Source organism: Rhineura floridana, chromosome 4 (genome assembly GCF_030035675.1).
Source record: "Rhineura floridana isolate rRhiFlo1 chromosome 4, rRhiFlo1.hap2, whole genome shotgun sequence".
NCBI classification, from domain to species: domain Eukaryota; kingdom Metazoa; phylum Chordata; class Lepidosauria; order Squamata; family Rhineuridae; genus Rhineura; species Rhineura floridana.
Genome location: NC_084483.1, coordinates 147,653,073 through 147,678,425, shown reverse-complemented (window position 1 = coordinate 147,678,425; position 25,353 = coordinate 147,653,073). Strand labels below are relative to the sequence as shown.

The following is a 25,353-nucleotide window of genomic DNA, read 5'->3' as shown; positions in this document are numbered from 1 at the left end:
TAGTTCTCCTTACTAGTCATAGAAGAATCTGGCAGATAGATTTTTAAGAGGAAACCTCATGACGGAAACAGACTGTTGAGAATTTGATGTCAAAGTCTCCTTTGACAGACGATACAACAACATTCTGGTTCCGTGCCATAATATTAAGTGCTCAAGAGAAAGCTGCTCAGAAAGTATTGTAGGCCAGCACTTACTCCCATTTCAGAAAGATTCAGCGTTGGCAAGTGCAGTATTCTTGTGTGAGAAGACTTCCAGTCAACTGGCATTACATTACCATAATTATCTGTCAGAGCATTCCAAATCCTGATGAAAAAAGTAAAGAAATTATATTTCAGCCTTCAAGATATCCAGCAACTACTATCTTAGGGCTGCAATTTAATACATGTCTACTCATAAGTATGCTCCATTGGGTTCGATGGGACTTACTCCCAGGTAAGTGTGCACTGGATTGCAGCCTCAATCTGACAAATATACTGAACAACGTTATGGTTTAAAAAATCATTAACTAGGTGAATCCCACAGCGATCCCAAAATTAAACATTTTGGAACGCAACATATAAAACTAAAACTGAACCTCTCTCAAATCAAATGGAATGGCCCCAACCCATCTTCAGCTATGTACAATAAGGAGTAGTCCAGATGGTAACACTCACCCCGATCAAAAGATATATCTAGCCAGTTCAATGGGACCCAGATAGAGATATGGCCCAGAAAAAACTGGAAAACTTTAATATATATATATTTCTCCCTGGGAATTTTTCTGTTTTTTTTTTAACCTTCACATCTCTAGATGAATTTTGGGATACGCATGCACGTTTATGATGCCTGTGTGTCCACAGATGTACACTTGGTTCTGTATATGGATTTCCCTTGCTGGGACGTTAATATTTTAAAGATAATATCACAGATACTTAAATAACAGTAACAATGAGTTTTGCATCCATAGATGCAAGAATGTAAGAATTGCCTTGCTGGATTGGACCACATCTACTCCAGTACTCTGTCTGTAACAGTGGTCAATCATGTGTCCTCTGGGAAGTTCACCATCACAGAAGGATAACACACCAATCAACTTCTTTGTTCATCTATGGCATCTGGTAATTGGATTTTGTTGCTTGAGTTCACAAGCACTCAAAAGAATATTCCTCAAAGTTCTATTCAGTAGTGTACAGTAGGGCCCCACTTTACAGTGCTTCGCTTTACAGTGTTCCGCTAATACAGCAGTTGTGAATTGTAGAAAGGCCCCACTTTACAGCGCTTGTTCCGCTTTTACGGCGGTTTTTTGCCGCCGGGTGCCATTTTGGTCAATGTAAGTCAATAGGATCCACTTTACAGCCGTTTTCACTTTACAGCGGTGGTCCGGAATGTAACCCACTGTATGAGCGGGGCCCTACTGTAGTAGCAAATTCAGAAGTGCAGGGTCTCTTCAAGATAACCATGCCCCCTCACTTGCTTGCTCACTCTCCATCAACTCCACACTCCTTAGTCTTTCCCGTGTGCACCTTCTCCCCAAACAAAAGTCTCAACAGACATCCATAGGAGCCAATCAGCACGAAAGTGGAGTGTACTAAGAAGAGTCTTTTCAGTGGCTGACTCACCTCCTTGTACTCTGATCGGCCCCAATCAGCAGGAAAGGACAAGGACGCATGTTAGAAGATTCTTCTCAGTGGCTAACATGCTCCCATCATGCTGACTAGTTTGTAGGTCACTGGAGACATAGGCACCTGGCTGGGACCCTGCTCCCAAAAAAGTAAGGGGTCTAATACCCTGTAATTCCCTGGACAACTACACCCCGGTTCTATTGCTTTGTGCAACTGAAAGAACATGCATTTATAAATGGAGAAACTAATTTGAGAGGATTGTGTTGGAGCACAAGCCATAGCAGATGACGTTCTTCTGCTTGCTAAGAATTGAACATGAAAAGCTAAGTCAAAATCCACACATTTTAAAGAGAAACTTAGTGAGGAAGAAGATTTAAAAGCATCATAACAAACATGTTCTATATTTTGTGGCTTAGAAGCTACAGATCACATCTATATGGAAGCTTCTCATGCCTTAGGCTGCAATCCTTTTAACCAGGAGCAAGCCCCATTAAATGCAATGGGATTTTATTTCTGAGTAAACATGTTTCAGATTGCACAGCCAACGTGTCTTCTGGGTCTGTGATGTTTTGTAAAGGAATTCTCCTTAAAAATAACATAAACAAAGAAGATGTTTTTGCCAACATCTAGTTCCCCTTCCAGCAGACAGAGCCACTTCTGTGGACTACAAAAAACTAGCATGAATGGCCCAGGCTAGATGTACTAAAAAAAGTTTAAAGTCCAAGTTGAAGACAATAAAGACGTGAAACTAGTTTGAACTTTGAAGCACCCATCCTGAGCTAATCGCTAGATGCCACTGAGCGTGCTGAATACTTTGTGTCGCTTTGGTTGATCCCAGTGAGGAGGTATTAATTACCCTAGTGTTACATTCTGAATTTTTCCCCAGTGGCTTCCAGGACTGCGCAGTGCTTAGGAATGAAAGAGGGAGGTGGGCGCTCTCTTCTGTATCATTGAAGCTGGATTTCCATTCATTCCCAATAACAACCTCTTCACAAGGAGCCGCGTTCAGGAGATGTAAGAAGGCACCCGAGTACGTTTTCCCAGGAGTATTGTTACCAAACTACGAACCCCATCTTGGAAAGGGGGCACCGCCACAGGGATTGGGGGGAAACGGACCCTCCCCCCCGGAAGGAGGAACTCGTCCTGCCTCCGCCGCAGCCCTGTTAGTTCCCCCTCAGCCCAGCCACTCACTCATCTTCGTGAAGGGCGCTCTGCTCGCTAAGAGGCCGCGGCGGGATATGGGCTTCTCCGTCGCCACAACTCCGTGGGGGTGGCTGGAAGCAGAGCGGTAGCTTGGCCGCCAGGTCGTTGCCGTCGCCTTCATTGCTCCGGGAGCCTCCCTCTCGAGCCGCGGAGGACTCCGGACTGCCACTTTCCTCAGCGGAAGGCTGGAAGCCCGAAAAGTCCTGCCAGTCCCCAGAAGGGTCCCGTTGCGAGGCCGCCGTTGCAGCCGCCATGGCGGACAGCAACAGAGAAGAGAAGCCGACCGGGCCCGGCCTGCGCGTACCCGCCTGCCTTCTCGCCCCCACCCCGGCGCTTAACAGCGCGCGCTCCCGGTTGCCGGGGCGGAAGGCAAGGCGGTGGCGGTTCAGAGTCTTGCCGTCCTTAGAGACCGCCCCTTGCCTAGATTGAAGAGATTTTAGGAAGCTGCATAGTATGCAATTCTATGTGTATTTATTCGTAAGTCTCACCGGGTCAATGGAGCTTCATCCCTCTTTTCTTTTTCTTTTTTTTAAACAGAAGTGCAGCTTTACGTATTCTCTATCTGTCTGGATTTGAGAGCTAACGCAGGCAGCCCGAACTGCACCCAGCCAGTCCCGCAAGTGGCGCAGTCGCCCGAATACTGCAAAATGTAACGTGAGATTCAGGCCGGGGGGGGGGAGGGGGAGGGGAGCTGGGAGCGGCTCCAGATTTTTTTGCCCCCCCTTTTTTCAGAAAATAAATAATTAAATTTATTACAGAAAAAATTCTCCCCCAACCCCTACTTTTTGGGAGGATGCTGCTTACGGGCCTGGGGAGATTGTACCGGCTTCAGCCACGATTCTAAAAAGAATGTTCATTTATACATGGAAAATTATTCTAAACGGCCAGGTGTATTGTTTCAGCGTTTCACACGACCCCCTGCAGATGGGGTGTGTAGTTCGACAGTTTCAAGTGTCACCAATGCTACTAGCATCACTCAAGCCTAAAATGAGAGATGTTGGGGCTGAACATTGCCGGAAAGTCCTATATATTATGCCTTGGACCCTTCCAAAGCATTGCCACCTTTTGTTTTCAAACATTTTCCCTTCTCAGTGACTGCCTCTGAATCTGGACAAAACACTTTTCCTGTTGCATAGCAATCATCTTTCTTTTGTTAAAATCAGTATAAGCGTAGAATCCACAGGTAGCCAACTGTCATGCCCTTCAACTGTTGATGTAGGGGGCCTGCCCTACCACCAAGCAGAGTAAAGAGCTGCCTCAGACAACTGATTTTCTGCAACATGGAAGGACAGAAAATTATTAACTAATTTATTATTATTGTAATTTTAATGCCAGGGAAGAGGAGAGGTGCTTGTGGGATTTTCTGCCTCTGCTGCCAAAATAAGTAGGCTGGCCTTGGGCAGTAGTATAGTGGTAAATTCAGAAGTAGAAGGTTCCTTCATGATAGTCACACCATGCCCCTGTTACAGCCACACACCCTTTTCCACGTTCCATTATCTCCCTTGCTCTTCCTGTCCTCTTGCAAGTCCACACTCCACTGCAACAGACATCCCTCGGGGCCAATCGGCATGAATGGCAAATATATGGGTTAGCTTCTGAGAAGAGTCTTCTCAGTGGCTGAGTCTAATCAGCACAAAAGGACAAGGACTCTTCTCCATGTCTACACACTCCCTTTTCATGCTGATACATATGTAGTGATCTGGAGAAGACTCTGCTCCCAAAAAAGTAACAGGTCTATGACCTCCCACGACCCTGGATAACTACACCCCTGGCTTTGGGTACTATTCACCTTTGTGCAGAGGGAGGTGCATGGTTGCATCCTTGAATATTTCCAGATGTACATCTATTTGCCATACTTTGTGTCATCACTGCAGTGAACCACAATAATTATACTTGCTGCCTTAAAACTATTAGTCCACACTCTGGGAATCATTCATAGCATATAGCACCATTTATTTAACTGAGCCATGTATGTGTCTTTTACCCAATTTACTTGAGATCCTATACACACACACTGGTATGGAGACTCGTGGTGTTTTCTGCACTCTGCATGTAGAGCACCGATATCAGGAGTTCCCAAAGTGTGGTTCATGAGCTTCATTCAGGTGGTCTGCCAAAGTGATGGGGACAGGAGCCTCTGCCTTCCTCAGAGGAGTAAAGCTACAGGAGAAGGTCCCTGTCGCACCATCACCTGCCACCTCCCTGTCTGTAGCAGATGGGGGACACTTTACTGTTATTTTTCTCAACACATTCTTAAAGCAATGCTGCTGCTTGGGACTCTGCTGTAATCCCTCAGGCCTTGCTATGAACAACCAGGTTTTATGCACAGGGTGTGTGTGTATCTTTGTGCCTTTTAAAAAAATTATAGCTATGAGCTGCTCCCTTCACCTGCTACTGTTTCTTTTGCTACCCAAAGCCTTTATGTTTAGCCACACTTATGCTCTGTTCAATAGCTGACCATGAACCTGGTGTGTTTGAAAGGTAAACAGATTTTGTTAATCAGAAAAAACAAAATAAACAAGAATTCAGTTCTTAAGTGTGTGGTTTCAGTTTGTTGTCCTGTAGTTCAAGAATAATACACTTGATAAGTTTCTGTTACTACCAGTAATAACACCTGCCTCTCTACCCCTCTATAAGCCACCCTTCCATCTCTGACAAGTCTGTACCCTATCTCACAAACTTTTCCTCGTCTGTCAATGCTTCAAAATATAAACATTCAACTCACATATTCAGCCAATCACCATACAACACACACCAACATTCTACTCATTCATTCCATCTCCCCAAATTCACCACTTAACATATACCTTCTATAATGTCACTTACCATAAATATTATAAGATAACAACAGCAAACATTAACATGAAAGCATGAAAAATCACAGTCCCCAGCTGTGGGGAAAAGGCTGGTAAGGCCCTTGAAAGGAGTGGAGAGTCAATACATGGGAATGAAGGAATCAGCAAGAAAGGGGGAAGAGCACATGCATAGTATAATTCATAAACAAAAGGCAGAAAAATCATTAAGTGGCTTGGTGAGAGATTCAGCAATTTTCAAGTGGTTGGGGGAGTGGGGAGTTAGAGAACCACTTGTTCTGTTCCCATTTCTTATGTATGGCTGTCCCCATTTCTTACGTATTTTCATCCCCAAGAGCTCTCATTGGTAAGAGAAATGCATTTTATGTATCATGCAAGACCTGTTAGAGTGCTGTATAGGGTTAAACCAGCTGAGAGAAGCTGTGGACATTTCTCCCCGTTAATCTTTGGCCTGACTTTGAATTTCCAGGCATTCTACCAAGCTTAGTAGTCAGTAAAAGATAAGACAGTTGGGACTGAAGCCAACAGAATAGGAGTGAACTAGTTCTACTAGTCAAGTTTCTTTTAGAAACCTTATTGAGAATGCAAATTAATGTCTCTCCAAGGTATACAATGGGTGATCTCCTGTAGTTTGCAAAGATGATGCCTGTAGATAACCCAGAGTGTGCTATAAATATGAGAGAAATAGAAAGATTTTTACCAGTGCTTCTAAGCCTAGTTGAAGGCGCTGCAGCTGCTGCCAAAAGTCCAAGGTTTGACTCCCACATTGGGTCAGATAATTATTCTTTTTCTTTCTGGATAAGAGTTAGAGGCGCTGATACAGGTACTAAGATACTAGAGCATAGCCTTCGTATATATTGCAATGTAACTGATTTGGTTCTGACTTATTGACTAAGACCAACTCTGCACTAATGTAAAACTTTTAAGTATTACAATGTTTAAGAAATAAAGTTGTAAAGTTACTCCGCTGTTGAACTCCCATTTGTTTTCCTGATATTTTCTCTTGGGAGGAATCTCCAACCACTAACCTGCCTATTCAGACAACTGTTGTTGGAAATATGCAAGCTTAGGAGAACACTTCTGACATACAAGAAATCTGAATCGCCTTAGGGCAAGGGGAGAATGTGAAGACCTTTGATCCTGTGCATTCACAAAATAGAGGCCATCCTGGCAGTTTCACACTGATCTAGATTATATGGACTAATCTGCTAAAGCAGGGATGAGGGACCTGTGAGCATTCCACCCCTGATACGTTGCTTGAGTCCAACTCCCACCAGAGAGTCAGGGACAACGGGAAATAGAATCCAACACCGGAAGGACCACACATTAGCCATCCCTGTGTATAATCCTTCCTCTTTTAGTTACTGTAGACAGACAGAAAAGTTATTTATCCTAACAAAATGCAAAAGTTTAGGAAAAAAGTTACGGATAAATAATACATAAATGTAAGAATTTTAATATATCAAGCAATAAAAGTAAACTTTAAATACTTATTCCAAAGGCATGTATATCACCAGTTAAAGAGACAAATACATTTTTAAAAAAGTGCTTCCTTTGGTGTTTTGGCCAGACATGTTTCAACAACCTGTCTTCCTCAGCGACTAAGGGCATAAAATCAAGGCTTTTGAATAAAAAAATCCTTTCAAACTACAAGCAATATATATCACAGACTAATGTGGGATGCCACAGATCACCGTAAATGGACACGGCTTTGTTATAAGATTTATTCATTATTCACTGGAATTGGACTGTAAAGGTGATTTTCTTTCTAAACAATTACAGTAGAACCTTGCTTATAATGCTGCTTATTGAACCATGGATTTGGATATACAGAGGGTATGACAATATTCCCTGAGTAAAATACTGTTTACAGAACATGACTTTCATTATAACACAGAAGCCCTGTAATGGGCATGTCCCTTGTCCACTGACCCTTGCATTAGAGCAAAGTTCTACTGTGTATGACAAAACCATGAGCTTTCATTCTGCCCTTTTCCTATACAAAATGGTTATGCTTTTCTCTGTGAACATGTAGGCAGGATCTAATAGCAAGCCCTCAGAGTCATTCCCATATACTTTAGCCTAGTGAAGCATCTAGAGCAGCTGTGTGGTCCTGCATACCACACGTCCCATAATCCCTGACCATTGACCATGCTGGCTGAGACTGATAGCAGTCAAGAGTCCAACAATGTCTGGAGAACTACAGATTCCCCATCCCTGCTTTAAAGAACTTCCACAACTTAATTTGAACAACAACATCCTCATCTGAATAAGTTAAGTCAACGAATAAAAGCAAGAAAACAAGGGGGGGGAAGTCCTCCAGAACTGACAGAATAACCAGGAAGCCATTTTGAAAGGAGAGGCTCCATGGAAGATGACAGGAAATTCACTTTCCTGGAGATGAGCCCTGTTGAACTCAATTAGATTTACTCCTGAGTGAATGGATAGGATTGGAGAGGTTGGAGGTTCCTAAAATTTGATTTTGAGATTTCCCTCATTAAAAGCTGAAAAGTTTTCTATTGTGCCTTTGCAATTCTAGCCCTACTTGAGTTTTTCTTAGCTAGAGGCTAGATATCGGGAGGGAAACTCATTGCAATTACAGTAGGGGGGAACCAGTCAAGTGCTGGGATAAAGCCAGTAGCTACATTTCATGCCCCCTAAACCTGGAAGTCACTTCCCTGGTTTAAGTAAATTAAAAATAAGCTAGGAATATTTTTTAGCATGGGAGAGGAAATGTATCTGTTTTAAACGGTTGGTGGTTATCTCCCATTGCCTTGGAAGGAGATATGACAGATTAAAAATATGTTATGCTTGCTCTGACAAAGTGCAGCAGAGCTGGGGTTTTTCCCCCTCCCTAAGAACACCTGTTGTTTTCTATGAGCTTGCCGTTGGATATCATTATCCTGCATGGGGCTAATAGCTGAAAATAAAATCACACCATTCCCAGTTTGGACAGTTTAATGCGCTTTTGGGTGCATTAGTAAAAATGTTCAACATCATTTGTAATTGGAGTTTCTGCTTTGCCACAACACCTATCCAATACCTTGCCATTATATTCCTTTCTTTCAGAAATTGAAGTCCAGTATGCTTAATAAGTATGATTGTAATTTGAAGCAATAGTTGGCTTCTGCTTCTATACATTGCCTTGCAAAAGTAATCAGACCCCTGACTAATGCTCTCATATTACTGAATTATAAATGGTACATTGTAATTTTGTTCTGTATGATATTTTATTTTGAAACACTGAAACTCAATCAATTATTGTAAGGTGACATTGGTTTTATGTTGAGAAATGTTTGTAAGAAACATAAAAAACTGAAACACATTGCTTGCATAAGTTTTCAACTCCTATGCTGTGGAAGTTCCCAGTTTATACAGATGAAAGAAATTGCCTTATCGAGAACACAATTACCTTACCGTTGGCCTCCACCTGTGAACCATTAAAGTTGCTGTCACATTGTCAGGATAAAAAACCCACTGTTGAAGGATCATTGGTCAGGCTGTGAATGTGAAGGGAAAAAAGAGCATTCTACGGAAGTGGGAGATAACGTAATACAAATGCATAGATTAGGAAAAGGGTTCAAAATAATATCCAAGTGTGACTTCCGGGAAGGATTGCTTAGCTTGTGCCTGCCTCTGAGACGAGCTCTCGTCTCAGAGGAAGCTTTTTCAGTTTTAAAACCAGCCAAAAGGTTTTTTTTGACTGGTAAAAACTTTCTCCCAGGCAAGGGAGAAACGAAGAGATTATCCGCAAGCTTCGTTGTGTTTGTTGGGGGACTTGAATTCATTAGGAACGAAGGACCTGCCAGCAACGTCGGACGGAGCCAGGGAATTTCAAGCAAGCTCAAACTGATTAAGCAAGACGTTTTTTTTTCTTTAAAGAAAAACGTATTCTAAGAGGCAAGCATTCTTCTATCTACTCTTATCATTTTGTTATCGTTACAGTAAAAGAGATTTGTTAAAGGATCAGCAACAAAGAATCCCTGGGTGAGTTATAACTTTCATATACACGGAATTAAGGAGGAAGAAAATCGAAATAGCCTATCTTTGTTTTTTATTGCAAAAAGCTGGCATGGAATTGAGCATTTTAAAGATATAAACGGATGAGGGGCAACTAATCTAAAGAAGAAATCTGATTTTATGACATTTGAGACTATTTTTTCTGGTCTACTTTTTTTTTTTTTTGACGAATCTGCTTACTTTTTATGCCATTAATTTTTTGGATGCTGTGAACTAAATTTGTTTTGCACTTTTGGACACATAAGAGATAAGGCGGTTCGTGCTGTCTAGAGGGTGATGTCAGCAGGCTTGGAGGATTAACTCCTTTGTGACTGGAAAAAGAAATAAACTGTTCTTTGCTTGGGAATAGTTAAGAATGACAATCAAGAAGGTGGCTGAGACCCTGGATGTACAGGAAGGGGTTCTCTATCTAGATATGTTTCAGAAAATAATGAGATTAAGCTGGTGAGACAGGAGCTGAGACGGAGCAGACAAGAGATGAAAAGTGAATTTGGCAAAATGAGACAGGAGCTGATGGAAATTCAGGATTCTGTGAGAGGGGAGGTGGATGAGACCAAAGATACGGCTGGACAAATAAAAGAAGATGAAAGAAAAATTAAAGGAAAGGTTCAAGCCCTGGAGATTGGAATCAAATATGGACTTGGAAAAAGATTTGGATTTTATGGCTGTGATGGATCCTGGAGACAAATATCACTGTTTGGAATTCAGCGCTGTCCTTGAAGGAATTGGTGAAGAGATTAGAGATAAAGATATCAACGGTTCAAAAAAATTCCTGGATTGGAAGGATTTGATGGAACTTGAAATGGAGAAGTTTACAGAATTAATTCCAGATGTGTGACAATGGAAAAACTCTCGGGAGATGTGATGTTGCATTCTGTGGAAAGGAGGAGCAGAGATGCAGCTTTACAACAACATTTCAGTGGTACATTTGAAATTGATGGCAAGGAAATATTTGTGATGAAAGAAATTCCTATCAGACTTTTATTATATGACTATGACAGCAAGATTATTATGGGTGCAAGGATGGAGATGGAAGATGGAATTAACACTGAGAATGGCTATTGAAACTACTGGACCTAGCAGACTTGATGAGATGGATTAATTGACATGTTTATTTGGAGAAAAATCGATGGATATATTTCTCAAGGAGTGGAAGCCTCTCTTTGACTTTTTGCGGAAAGAATAAAGTAATGTTAATGAGATTTGATGATTAATTAAGATAACTACTGGAGGAAAGTGATTTTGTAATATATTAAGAGACAGGTTTGTTATATATTATAGATCTATAACTGATCTGCGACAAATCTGAAGTCAACATTTTATTTTATTGTATTAGTTATTAATTTGTTTTTTTTTGTTCTGTTTTGTTTTTTGAAACTTTGAATAAAAATTAATGATAAAATAATAATAATAATAATATCCAAGTGTTTGGATATTCCAGTGAGCACAGTTGGATCAATAATCAGGAAGTGGAAGCTGCATCACACCACCCAGGCACTGCCAAGAAAAGGCCATCCCTCAAAACTCAGCGCTTGAACAAGAAGGGGACTTGTGAGAGAAGCCACACAGAGGCCAATAATCACTTTGAAGGAGCTACAGAGTTCAGTGGCTTTGAGATGATTAATGGTGCACCAGTCAACCATATCAAGAGCTCTGCATAACAGCGGCCTGTATGGGAGGGTGGCAAGAAAGAAACCATTACTCAAAAAGTAATCTGAAAGCATGTCTGGAGTTTGCCAGAAAGTATGAGAATGCCCCAGCTGCCACGTGGGAAAAGGTTTTGTGGTCAGATGAGACCAAGACAGAACATTTTGACCAAAACTCAAAGTGCTATGTGTGGTGCAAACCTAACACTGTCCATGCCTCAAGACACACCCAGTGAAATATGGTGGTGGCAGCATCATGCTGGGGGGATTCTTCTCAACAACAGAGACTGGGCATCTTGTTATAATCAAAGGAAGAATGAACGGAGCAAAATACAGGGAAATACTGCAAGAGAACCTGCTTCAGTCCACTAAAAAACTGAAGCTTGGGAGGAAATGAACTTTTCAGCAGGACAATGATCCCAAGCAGAAGGCCAACACAACACTGGAGGGGCTCAGGAACAAAAAGGTGAATGTCCTACAGTGGTCCAGACGTCCAGTCAAAGTCCTGGTCTCAATCCCATTGAGAATCTGTAGCGCTCTTGAAAATTGTGGTCCACAAGGGAAGTCCAACCAACCTGAACAACCTGGAGTGAATCTGCCAAGAAGAATGGGCCAAAATCCCTCTGATACTGTGTGCAAAGGTGGTACATACCCCAAAAGACTTAAAGCTGTTTTTGCAGCGAAAGGTGGCTCTACCAAATATTAATGCGTGTGGGTTGAATACTTATGCAAGCAACATGTTTCAGTTTTTTATGTTTATTACAAACATTTCCCAACATAAAACCAATGTCACCTTACAATAATTGGTTTTGAGTTTCAGTGTTTCAAAATATCATACAGAACAAAATTACAATGTACCATTTGTAATTTGGTAATATGAGAACATTAGTCAGGGGTCTGAGTATTTTTGCAAGGCACTGTATATGATGGAATTACAATCAGAAGCTTGATGCTGTGTGTACAGCAGGGGTGGAGAACATTTTCAGCCTGAGGGCCACATTCCCTTCTGAGGAACCTTTCAAGGGCCACATGTCAGTGCTGGGCAGGGCTAGAAGCAAATGTAGGGAGAACAACAAATGTGAATATCATTATATAGCACTCTAGTTTCTTCACACTCACACATCCCCTTCTATTCTTCATCCAGGCAAGCAAGAAGCATTAACTGAGTTCAAGGGCACATTCCTGCCAGGCAAAAACACTCCAGGAGGTTGCAAAGCAGGGCTGATAAGGGCTGGGCTGGGGAGAGCTTTGAGGACCAGATAGAGAGGTGAGGCTTTGAGGGCCACATTTGACTCCTAGGCTGGAGGGTCCCCATCCCTGGTGTACACCTACAACAGTGGCAATTCAGCCCTGTTGGTTATATAAAAATATTGTCTTTCTTCCTGTGCCATTCTCTTCCTATTAACTTTTAGTCTGAAAAATGTTTCTTGTACTAAAATGCTCTCAACACTGCTGCAACACTTGGTCAAGTAAACATTTTTGATGTGTGTTAAGATTAGCGGCATATGAAGTATTGAAAGTACTGTCAAAAAGAATTGTGTATATTACATTTAAGGACTAGTTTAAGGATATGAATTCTTAAATGGGGTGGAATGTTTGGTGCAGTTCTCCAAGTGGCCTTCTCAAATGCCTAATCCAGATGTAATGCTAAGACAAAACCATGGCTAAGCATAAATGTGTGAGCATACAGGCACTCACGGCTGCTTTGCTCCTTCCCTGGTCCTCTTGCTGACACACTGCCTGAAGATAAGCTATGGCTTGGCTTAGCATTGCATCAGAACCCAGGCTCATGGTTTGTCTCACTCCAGACAAAACATGAGCTGTAGGCAAGGTTTGTTCTTTGCTTATCTCACATAGTTTGTATGGAGGAGATAACTACAAGCCTGCGGTCAGACATAATGCTAAGCCAAACCATGGCTTAGCTCTGGTTAGGGCAGCAAAAGGATGACTCGGAGAGCAGTGAAGCAGCTGCAATTTCTACTGTATCTGTATGCTTGCACTTATTCATGGTTAGGTGTAGCTTTATCTTTTAACTGGGCCAAAGAGTCCATTGCCATGAATGAGGCAGTGTGACACTCAAAACTAATTAGGAATATACTTAGTACATGGGCAAATATGTGGTAAATCAGATTCAAATACTTTGTTTCTGTTCCATATAGGAATCATTTTAAGAGCTCTAATAGCAATTTTCAATGCATTAGGACACAGGTCACGAACCCATTGCCTTCAGTGGTAACCCCCATCAGGTAGCCTAGAATCTGAGATTTCATTTAAAATAAGTCTCTAGTCCTCTTAGAAAGAAAGGTATGGACCAAAATGTGCAGGTACCCTTCTACATGAAATGAGCCAGCCTGGCTGCTCCTGCCTGTCAGTGTTGTTAGCCAAATAAGTAAAGTTAGAGCTGCGATTGATGTGTGTTATTTGGACATCAGGCAAAAAGAAATCTCTGGGGTTCTAAGGAGCTGCTGTTTTGGTCTCCCTTTTAGGGCACTTCTCCTGCTTCTGTCTCCCCCCCCGTCTTTGGAATCTCCATTGTTTGCTCTTCCTTTCCCCCTATGAACCAGGATGTATCTTTCCTGTGGTGGGTTCATCTGAGATCAGGTACTCCCTAGAAGTTATTTTCTGCAAATACTAGAACACAGTAAGTGTGGGTGAATGTTAAAAAATCCCCCTCTACCCAAAAGGCAAATCTGAAAAATTTGCAAAGATGAGCTAATGACTAGGGACTCGTTAAGAATTCACTGTATAGTTAACTTACAGTACAATGGCATATATTTCTACACAGAATAATGTGTTTGTGTTTAATGGGGCTTACTCCCAAGTACGTGGGTACAGAATGGCAGCCTAGGCTTTGGATTAGGGTTAGCACTGGGGAAAACAGGGTTCTTGTACCTTTAACAGCTGTATGCCAGGCAGAAATTCAACAGACTCTTCTAGTATGGGAAGACTATTATGGGAAAAGCTTCACCATGTCTACTCTCTAATTTTATGTTATGCCATGTCCCCATGGCAGCCATTTTGTTACTGGTGCCCCCAGCACTCTCGTAAAAACTGAAATGTGCCTTCTGGTCCAAAAAGGTTGGCAACCCCTGCATTAGGATAAAAGTTGGACAAAACAGTGATCTCCATTTTTAAGAATTGTATGAAGCCAAAATGTTACAACCCATGCACATAAGGGAAGTTAGCAAATTTGGGCAAAACCCAGAGTTTGCAGAAACAAAAGATGTTCAGGAAAAAAATTGGAAAGAAATCCCCATCAACCATCCCAATAGTTTGCTAGAATCCTGAATAGGAGTACCTACACTACAACGTTCTGTGGCAGGTTCCACTTGTACACCTTATTTGCCACCATGCAGCTAAGGAACAATAGAACACTAAAAAAAAAAAAATTAAGGCACTTTGGAGAAGAAATCCATTTAAATTTGTAAAAGGTTCATCAAGTTATTTTTTATTGTGCTGCCAAGAGCCAAATTACAAGAAACCATCTTACATTTTAAAAAGTAAACAAGCAATCTGCCAAATTGCAGTGCACTCCAAGTGCCACATATGCATCTATTTAATTTTTCCAGAAAATTGTATCTGCATTTCTCTTACAAGAGCACAACAGGAACCAAGGTAAAAGAATGTAATGGATACAGCACATAGGATAAATAATATCTTCAAAATAATAATAATAATAATAATAATATAAAATAATAATAATAAAACATTTTACACCATGTCCTATATCCTGCTAATATTTCTCAGAATATGGCCTTGATTGTAAAATAAAAGCAAGCATTTACAATTTCTGGATAAAGACTGCTTACTCTTGTGAAAGGAATGGATGATTTGACAGAATCTGGGTAATAAATGAACAGTAACATTGGTTTCAGTGTTGTCATACAAGTATAAAATGCTTGGGGGAGGGGGAAACTACATTATTCTCTTTGTTTTTTGGAAACTGAATTTATAAACAGAAAGAAAGTTGAGCCTTTATGATACACCTATTTTTCTCTTTGATGCGAACAGTTAGAACACTTTTTGATATTCTAAAACAAGACATTTGTTAATCTTCAGATTAATAAATTAGGTCATATAATAAATTAGGTTTTTCATTTTTAAAGTTCAGTAACCTCTGACCAAGTATTTACAACAATACTTGAGAGTTTCTTTACAAAAAAATACATTTTCTTTTCACATTACGCATACTGGGTATCTGTGTCTTATGACAAGCAACTGTAAAAGAAAGAGGCAACACATAAATGGGCAGTTAGTAAAAAAGTGCCAAGACCTGTTTGGAAAAGTTAATGTTGTATGTTATAGTTTAAGTTATGAGTCAAGCTGCAACAAACTTCCAGCTAGTTGTAGATTTTATTCTAGTAATTGTTTCAAAGAACTGTTTTCAAATATATCCAAGTACAGATGCTGTTATTTTGTGGAACTGATGAGTGCTGCCTGTATGTTATCAGTGTATCTAGCCAATGCATTGAATTAACGGCCTTTTTAAGGCCATGCAGGAAAAGAAAAAGAAACACACCCTGAAATGTAGCAAGTAGCAAGAGTAATGCTTACTGCTAAAATTGTGCACATACTGTACACATATGCAAACACAAGGGCACGCGTGCACACACACTTGCATACTCACACTTTCAATCAAATAAAATTGTAGGTCTTTCCTAAGTACAAATGATTATGCAATTATGTGGAATGCCTGTTTCTGTTCTGGGTAAAATCTCAGTTAAAAATACATTCAACAGGGAAAAATACAAAATTATACTGATATATACTGTATATATAAATACCATATATATACTGTATATATACATATATATACACATATATAGGGTGCATATGTATACACATACATATGTACACATATACACACAAAGACATACAAATGCTTTGTTTCCAGCATAACTATATTTACATAAATATTTCTATAAAGCTAAAGTTTTAAAGAAGCACAATCTCCTTTCTTTCTCAGCTTCCAAAAAGGTGCTTGAATAATATACAATTAAAATTAAGCAGCTTCCTAGCAAGGAAGTTGTTTCTAGTCTGCATAATTGGTAACAGGAAAAAAACTTAACATGATAAAAAAGTAATCTGAGCAAGATCTTCATCCAACAAAATCTATTTCTTTTCCTCCAATGAAAAATCTTTGAACCACCTGAAACTGATACACAATGGTAAAAGGAAAAAAAAAAGACACACAACACACACACAACACACACACAAGCTCTGGAATCAGATGGTGTTTTAAATGTTGCCTTTCTTTTGTTCCCTCTCCAATACTGTTGTCAAAAGATCCAGTGCTCGATAGCAGGAATTATACAGTCCTTTAGCCACTTTTGCTGACTGCCAAAAACTTGACAATTAGCATCAAAAGGAAAAACAAAAAGCAGCACAAGTTATAATTGTACACATCTTCAATAATTTGCCCTTTGCATCTGTTTTAACGTTTTCCTCATTATGTCATTAGCTATTGTAGCTTCTGATCAGATAGAAAAACATAGTTGTGGCTATACCACACCTATGATGTGACAGGTTCTATCTTTTGTAGTACAGCTGAAAAAAAAAGAGTTTGTTATTTCAGTTCAGGTATGGTTATGCTTATACTTCACTGCAATAGATGCTATTTTGGAGTGATAGGAAAAAACTATATTCTTTTCTTCTTTGACTCCATGCCAAGCTGATCAGCTTTTCTTCTTTTGAGTATTCCTGTTTTTAACACTCAAACCCAAACCCAATTTCCCCTTTCTAAACAATCTCTATTACTATGTTACAAGCAAAACATCTTAACAAGATTTAAAACTTTGGTTCTAAGAAAACACTTGGTCAGTTATCGCAAGGAGAAATGGGAATGCTTGTTCTGGCACAGTGCAGGAGTCAGAGCCCATCCCAGTAAGGTCTTAGAGCTGTACATGAAGTCACAAATCCAATACAATCCACTAAGCAAGTGCACAATTCTAGTCTTATTTTAATAGCAGACTCAGTCTTTGTTTCTTCTTAATTTCTTGGTAAGGGCACAACTTCTCACACCGTCTGATAGAAATTATCTGCCTGTAAGTTGTTCTGTTTTTGCATGCTGTAGAATCCACTGTATCTTGAGTCTGGGTCAGCAATTCTGAGCATCCTCTGAGAACTGTCCACCTGAACCATCGTTCCTTTTTTGCAGTCTACATACACAAGTTGATTGTTTAGGCAGGAAGGCTGTTTGAAAATAGAAAGACATTATATAGGAAGTCAGGATATATCTGTATATCTTCATACGTTTTTTAAAATTGTCTCCTCTTTTTAATTGAAAAGAGGAAAAACACATGCTGTATTATGAACATACAACACACTTTGGGAACAAACCAGCCATCCACTTCCAGCCAAGTAACAACATAATTCAGGCTCATAAGCCAGGAATAGGAACAGATATTATACCCTCAGTTTAATAGTATGTGCAGTTGCTAGAGTCATCAAAAATATCAAGAGGCTTGGGACATCTTACATGCCAATTACGGCATTGGCTTTCCTAGACTAGAAAGCATCAGACTGTCCAATGCTTTTAAAAAGTCATACAAGCTAGTAGCCTTTGACATATCTTGTAGTAAAGAAATTTGTAAGTTAATTATATGCTGTGTGAAATAGTATTTTCTTTTACATAGAAAGCTGCCTTTTACCAAGTCAGACCATGGCCCATCTAGCTCAGGATTATCTCACCAGGATTTCAGACAGGAATCTTTCACCGTCCTACCTGGAGATCCCAGAGATTGAACCTGAGCTATGGTCTGAATTTACTGCCATCAAATTAGCTCATGCTTTGCACGCAAAAAGTTCCAGGTTCAGTCCTCAAGATCTCCAGTTAAAAGAATCAGGTAGCAGGTGAGACCCTGGAGAGCTGCTGCCAGTCAGAATAGACAAATGGTCTGATCTGGTATCAGGCAGATCTCCATTTTCCTTTGGTTTACGTGAGTATGAGTTCTAGCAGTGCGAGCAACAACTGAGTTCAGCTTTATTGCTTTCACTGATGACCATTATAGTTAGCCATCATAGAGAAGCAATCAGAAGCTAGAAAGCACAATCCAGATCACCAAAAAATACCAAACCAACACGTTTCAAACAGTCAGAGTATAAAATACAGAAGGCTGAATAGCCTGCTAAAAATAGTCAGCTCAAGCTGCAATCCAATGCACACTTATCTGGGAGTATTCCCATTGAACATGAGTAGACATGTATTGGACTGCAGCCTCAGTACAACTATTTTGTGTGTATGTGTGTGTAGAGAAAGCCGCTTTATTGGTTATATGTAGATCACTCCTTTCTCAAAGATCTAATATTTTGCTCTGTTATTTCTATGAGAAATCTGCATACACAAAAGTGACCAAGGCTTCTGTGAATCCAGTAATCAGATCCTTCACACTGAACCCTTGCAGTAGAAGAAAGGTGGTTTAATGCATAAATATATGAACTCCATTTACTCTTTTACCTTTGTTGGTGATCTGTAACAGGATACTGGTATCCATTGCTTTTTCTGATTGACAAGTAGAAGTGCTATGATAAGAACTAGAGCTGTCATGATGGGCACTGTCACCCAGGCAAGGGAATTAAGAGATGCATCTGCACTTGGATGCGATCCTCTGGTTTCTCTATAATCCCCCAGAAGATGACCCATATCTGAAAAGTGTGAATAAGCATGTTAGTAGCAAACAATCAAGTAACAAAATAGCTCAATCATTCCACAACTTTTAAAATCCCAAGACAGACACCATAAGCACAATTACAGTTAAAAACATTCTAAAACACAGTTAAAAACATTATTTCATCACTGATCTTCAGGTTGCCAGGAATAATCCTCTTCAACCATCAAATGTCTGGGTAAACAGGGATATTTTCAAATTCCTTCTTAACGTTAATAGTGGTGGAGACTGACACCTCACTGGGGAGAGCATTCCACAAATGGAGAGCCACCACTGCAAAAGCCCTGTTATGTGTCATTGCCAAACAGTGACATTGGGATGAATCCAAAGATCCCCATGCTCAAACCGAAGATATTTCTGGCAGTGGAGTCACCAATTTTTTGTCAGCTTGCAGTCAATTCCATCACACTACACTCTGGAACGGGTGTGCGTGTGGTCCTTCAAGCCTGACAGAATTTTGCAACCCATTCCCCTGGTGCACAAACAGAAGTGCTTTTTGCTTGTGCATGGATAACCATATTTTTCTTTTAACTTTACATAATGTGAGCAGTTATTGCTTTTGTTCTTTCCTGCTAAATATTTATAAGGGTGTATCTTATGCCCTTTGCCTTATGTTTAAAATTTTCTATAAGAAGCATCCAAGTTAACAACCATGTCTGATTGTTTCATCTGGTAAATATATGTACTTATGTTTTTTTCTGCCTGAGGGGCCGCGAGGATGATCACTAAAACTGGTCCTCGGGTTCATACTTCACCTCTTCTCTACCATCTTCACTGACTCCCTATTAACTCCAGACATCAGTTTAAGATTCTGGTTCTAACGTTTAAGGTCTTCACGGACTGGCGACGGTATATTTGACAAACTGTCTCGTTGAATTCAAAACCTATCACCCTATGAGATCGATTTCTGAAAGCACTCTTATTATTCCCTCAACTTTCATGATCTGCCAAATGAACACCAGGAGGAAGGCCTTCTCAGTCATAGCCCCTACTCTTTGGAATAATTTACCATCTGAGATACGACGTTCCTCGTCTCTCATTGAATTCCGTCGGCGGATTAAAACATACCTGTTTCAACTAGCTTTTAATGTTTGAAGTGAGATTGTTGTCGAACTTTTTAGTATTAATTTACTTATTTGTTTTTAGGTATTCTATTATGCTGTTTTTGTATTATCTCTGTTTTTTAATGTTCACCGCTCTGAATTCTGAGTTTCGGAACTAGAGCGGTATATAAATTTTTGAAATAAATAAGTAAAAAATAAAAATATATGAGATTTGGCTCAAGAGCCTCATTTTAAAAAAAAACTTCAAAGGAAGCTTTCCTTGATAAAGATGAGTTTTGTTTAATGTCACTTGATGGAGTTACTGAAAGCTTTATAGATATTTGCCAAGCTTTGGAAACCATTTTCACCAATCTAAATCCAGTTTAACATCTATACAGAATAGGAACCATAGTTAAAATGCTAGGAGTTTTAAAAAATATGCATGAAATTAAGTTGATTTTCCCCAAATGTGTTGCTTGTGTTGAATGATTATTTGTTTTGCCTCAGGTTGTTTCAGTCTTGCCAAACCATAAGACCTTACTCAGATGCTCAAATATGTTAATATTATAACACAAATGTGAGATAGGTGGTGGACTGGAAAGTGATCTGCAATAGGTGATAGGTGTGAACATAGATTACACCTAAATTACTTGTATCTATATACAAGAAACACCTAAGTAGTTGGGTATAAAAAGAAACAGAAACACAGTAACAGTGGCATGGTGGTAGATACAGGAGTTAGGCCCTGGAGTGAAATCTGGTTTTCTTAAACTCACCTGGAAATATTAAAAAATCACTCTTTGGAGTGATTTTGATCACAAACAATCCAGACCATGATTCATGAGAGACATGTTTGAATGAAATACAACTTACTTCTATGGATATGAACAATGTCATTTTTACTGGGTGTAGGCCAAACTGGCGATTCGAGTTCGTTGGCTCCTCTATGATTTGTCTTCTCAATTGGAATGTTGGTAGGTTCAGGCACATACATTTCTATAAAACAAAAGTCACAGAACAATTACCCCTTTGTAGTCATAAGGTGATATGCAATGCTACTTCTACTCAGAGTAAGCAAAATACAACCTATTGCCATTAAGCTGTTCTTCATCCTTTACATTTTCTGCACCATTTCAATTGAGGTTTAGGCGCAATTTTTCCATGGAAACTGCCTTGGTTACCTTGTATGATTACTTTTGTCAGGACAGAGATGGAGTAGTATGTGCCTATTAATCCTCTTTGACCTCTCACTGGCTTTTGATACCATTGACCATGGTATTCTTCTGGAATCAATGACTTGGGAGTGGTGGCACTGCTTTGCTCCAGTCCTATTTAGATAGCCATTTTCAGAGTGTGGTGCTTGGGGACTGTTATTTGGGCCTGTGGAGCCTTCAGTGTGAGGTCACACAGGGTCAGTTCTATTCTCTATGGTACTTAACTTCTACATGAAACCACACTGGTGTGCGTTGTCAGCAATATGCTGATGTTACACAGCTCTGCCTCTCCTTTACACCTCTGCAGGTGTGGCAATGGATATGCTAGCTTGAAGTCTCGCCTCGGTAATGGTCTCGATGACAGCCAACAAGCTGAACATTAATGCAGACAAGAGTGAGGCAGTGTTAGTGGGTGGTTCCCTAGACTGGATGGGTGGGGCATAACCTGGTCTGGATTGGGTTATACTCTCTGAAGGAACAGGTATATGTGCTGAACCGGTGCCTGGCTGCGACAATGGACTGGATGAGGGCTAATAAACTGAGGCTCAATCCAGACAAGACTGAGATGCTGCTAGTGGGTGGTTCTTCTGACCGGATAGTGGATGTCCAACCTGTCCTGGATGGGGTTGCACTCCCCCTGGAGGAGCAGGTTCATAGCTTGGGGGTTCTCCTAGAACCATCTCTGTCACTTGAGGCTCAGGTAGCCTCGGTGGCACGGAGTGCCTTCTACCAACTTCGGTTGGTGGCCCAGCTGCGCCCCTATCTGGACAGGGATAACCTGGCTTCAGTTGTCCATGTTCTGGTAACCTCCAAGTTAGATTACTGCAATGCACTCTATGTGGGGCTGCCTTTGAAGATAGTTTGGAAACTGCAGCTTGTGCAAAATGCAGCGGTCAGATTGGTAACAGGGACCAGACATATAAAACCGATTCTGGCCTGCTTGCATTGGCTGCCTGTATGTTTCCGAGCTCGATTCAAGGTGCTGGTTTTAACCTATAAAGCCTTACACGGCTTGGGACCACAATATCTGATGGAACACCTCTCCCGATACGAACCCACCCATATACTACGCTCAACATCTAAGGCCCTCCTCCGGGTGCCTACTTTGCGGGAAGCTGGGAGTGTGGCAACAAGGGAGAGGGCCTTCTCAGTGGTGGCCCCCAAATTATGGAATGATCTTTCTGATGAGGTGCACCTGGCGCCATCACTGTTATCTTTTCGGCACCAGGTCAAGACTTTCCTCTCCTCCCAGGCATTTTAGCATGTGTCTTTTTTATATTGTTTTACATTTTTTAAAGTGTGTTTTAAATTGTTTTTAAAAGATGTGTTTTAAACTTGTATATTTGTTTTTAATGTTTTTAGTTACTGTAAACCGCCCAGAGAGCTTCGGCTCTGGGGCAGTATACAAATACAATAAATAAATTAATCGTCGGGGTACTTATGGATCCACTACTGTCACTTGAGGCCCACGGGCATGAAGTGCCTTCCATCAGCTTCGGCTAATGGTACAGCTACATACTATCTGGACAGGGATGGCCCAATATCTGTTGTTTATACTCTGGTAACCTCTAGGTTAAATTATTGCAATGCATTATACATGGGACTGCCTTTGAGGATGGTTCAAAAACTGCAGCTGGTGATGAATTCAGTGGCCAGATTGCTGACCAGGACAAGACGGTCGGAACACATTACACCATTTGTGGCATGGCTGCACTGGGTACCAATTAGTTTCTGGACCAAATCCAAAGTGCTGGTTTTGACCTATAAAGCCTTATGTGGCCCAGGACCCCAATATCTCAAAGACCACCTCTTCCCACATGAATGAACTTGGACCCTGCATCCATCATCTATGGCCCTTCTCAAACATTTTTATTCACACAGGCCTTTGGAGTTTAATCTTCTGTTTGTTTTTAGTCATGTGGGGAGAAGTTGGATTTTGTTTTTATGTAGTCTGAGTATTGTTTTTATATCTGTTTTTAATGTTGTACGTTGCTTTGAGTTTTCAATTTGGAAAAAAGTGACTTAATAATAATAACAATAACAACTTAATTTAATTTATTCTGCCTATCTACTGCTTCTATCACCATGGTTAGGGTGACCGTGACCCTAACCCTAACCCTATGTAGAATTAAAAAGCATCTGAGATACCTTTTGATACTTCATTAATGTTTTACTAATATTTTCTGGCATATTTGTTCTCTCTGAAAATTAAGAGCAGATGAGCAGTAGGATGACAGAGTAATATTTTTGAGACGTCAGAAGTGAAATCTACTCCTTTTGTGCCACTGCAATTATAAAAACAAAGCGAAACAAAAAAACAATATCATCTCAGCGAGACCACTGTTGATAGAGATTGTTCTTTTTTGTGTAGCTGTCACGGAACACTTGGTGGAAACAGTTCCCATCATCATCAACAGCTTCTTAGGTAACTGGAATTTGGTGAGATAATGATGCCTAGCATTATGAAATTTCAACACATCAGTCTATTGATCTCAATATGGACAAGTGATTGTCAAGAGTATGGAGTATTAAAGATATAAAATGTAGAGATTTTTTAAGATTCATTGTTTTAAACAGAAGGCTGTTTTGGAAATTATCACTAAAACATGTTCAGTATTACCTGAACAAGCAGGAGCGAATCTTGGGTTACTCTCTTCCTCCAGCACTGCTGCAAGCAAAAGTTAGGAAAAAAATGCTTCCTGTTTTAACACTAGCTGTAATTTATTGCTAAGTTCAAAAAGGGCAAAACAGGGGATAAACTATGGCTTATTTTAATAAGCCAGGCTTAAACAATGGTCTGTGATTCCAGGTTGTTAATTATTTTAAAATAGAGCATAGTTTAAACTAACCTCCGTTTATTCTTTTTGAACATAATGATAAACTACAGCTAGTATTAAACAGGAAATAGCTATGCCTGAGGAGAAGAAATGGGAAGGAGTGTCTAAGCCTATGGCTCACTTCTGTTCACGTACCTAATGCTAAATCAGTTTATTGTAACATCTGAAATGGGCCAAATAAAGTATTAAAATTGTGTTAGATAAAAACATTAAGGTGCTTCTCCTAAATAAAATATATTTGATTGGCTGAATAATTTGTTCTGAGAGAGAAAAAAGGAAAAGGATCCTTTTCTGTATTTCAAATCCTGATTCAAGATTAGGAGTGGAATGATCTGTCAATTTTGGTTCTCTCAGTTTCTCATTTTTCTGATCTTAAATTTGATTCTCCACATTTCTGCAGCAACTTGCTTTTTAAAAAGATCCTCACAAAATTATTCAGCATTTTAGTTCAAATTTTGAGTTGTGTACACATTTTTGCAATTTTTCCTAATATATTTTAAATGTTGTCTTCACCAATATATTTAATTTTGTGCACACTTGCTCCTAATATATGCATTTTCTAAACATTACTTGGTTGAAGAACTGCACTGCAAAATTCAGGTAAGTATAAATGTTGAAGGATGGCTGTGTTTCAATGCTCGTATTGTTTTGGAAAGTGTGAATCTGGTAAATTCCGCTTTAAAAACAAACTGAATTGAATTTCTCCCCCATCCTTACTCAAGATAAGTGTTATTTGAAACACACCAAAAATCTTAAACTAATTCTCAGCTTAACTGATATTGATTCTGTTTTTCATCTTTCTCAGAAGGTAGTGGCTAAATTTTAAGGCAGTTGTTTGGAAGGTCCTAACAGAGAGAAGCTGGTTACCAGTGGATCTTGCAATCCTGCATTTGCACAGTATTCACCTGTCTGGGGTAAGTGATTAATTTTTTTGTATGCAAAAATTCCTGATAAACCCTGAATACACTTAAATACGCTATATGAATGTAACTTACCTAGGCACATGGGACAGCAACTTCCCTCCACATTGATGGGCTCCACACAAGGAAGGGGAGGGCAACTGACCGTGGAGCAAAGGGTCTGACCCTGCAGACAATAACAGTGTGTGCAGCTGTCAATGTCCCAACGTTCTTCATCTGCATATGTTTTCCCATTAAAATGACACACTGCCTTCTTTGATGCTGTATCTTCTATTAAAATAATATTGCCATAAGTTGGAGTTTAGAAAGCCATTTCAGAATAATTGAAAAAGTCATCCAAGTGATTACATGCTCTGCTTTGTGACTAATGGTGGTTTTTTCTTTTTTTT

The 25,353-nt window shown here is 40.0% G+C and overlaps 2 protein-coding genes across 10 annotated transcripts in view; both read right to left on the bottom strand.

Annotated features, from left to right (window-relative positions):
• Positions 1-3,425, bottom strand: part of FEZ2 (fasciculation and elongation protein zeta 2) — a 47,856-nt gene extending 44,431 nt beyond the window's left edge. For 2 of the 6 annotated variants that reach the window (XM_061624696.1, XM_061624697.1), the window contains exons 1-2: positions 2,793-3,276; positions 195-303 (exon numbers count right to left, since the gene is read on the bottom strand). In XM_061624696.1, coding sequence (XP_061480680.1) covers positions 195-303; positions 2,793-3,058 — 375 coding nt within the window. In that variant the 5' untranslated portion in view covers positions 3,059-3,276. The other 4 variants (XM_061624702.1, XM_061624698.1, XM_061624699.1 and 1 more) reach the window with 4 other exon arrangements.
• An 11,299-nt stretch (positions 3,426-14,724) lies between these two features.
• Positions 14,725-25,353, bottom strand: part of CRIM1 (cysteine rich transmembrane BMP regulator 1) — a 269,320-nt gene continuing 258,691 nt past the window's right edge. For all 4 annotated transcript variants that reach the window (XM_061624693.1, XM_061624691.1, XM_061624692.1 and 1 more), the window contains 4 exons: positions 25,040-25,234; positions 20,867-20,989; positions 18,740-18,927; positions 14,725-17,475 (listed from right to left, as the gene is read on the bottom strand). In XM_061624693.1, coding sequence (XP_061480677.1) covers positions 17,299-17,475; positions 18,740-18,927; positions 20,867-20,989; positions 25,040-25,234 — 683 coding nt within the window. In that variant the 3' untranslated portion in view covers positions 14,725-17,298. The remainder of the gene's footprint in view (positions 17,476-18,739; positions 18,928-20,866; positions 20,990-25,039; positions 25,235-25,353) is intronic.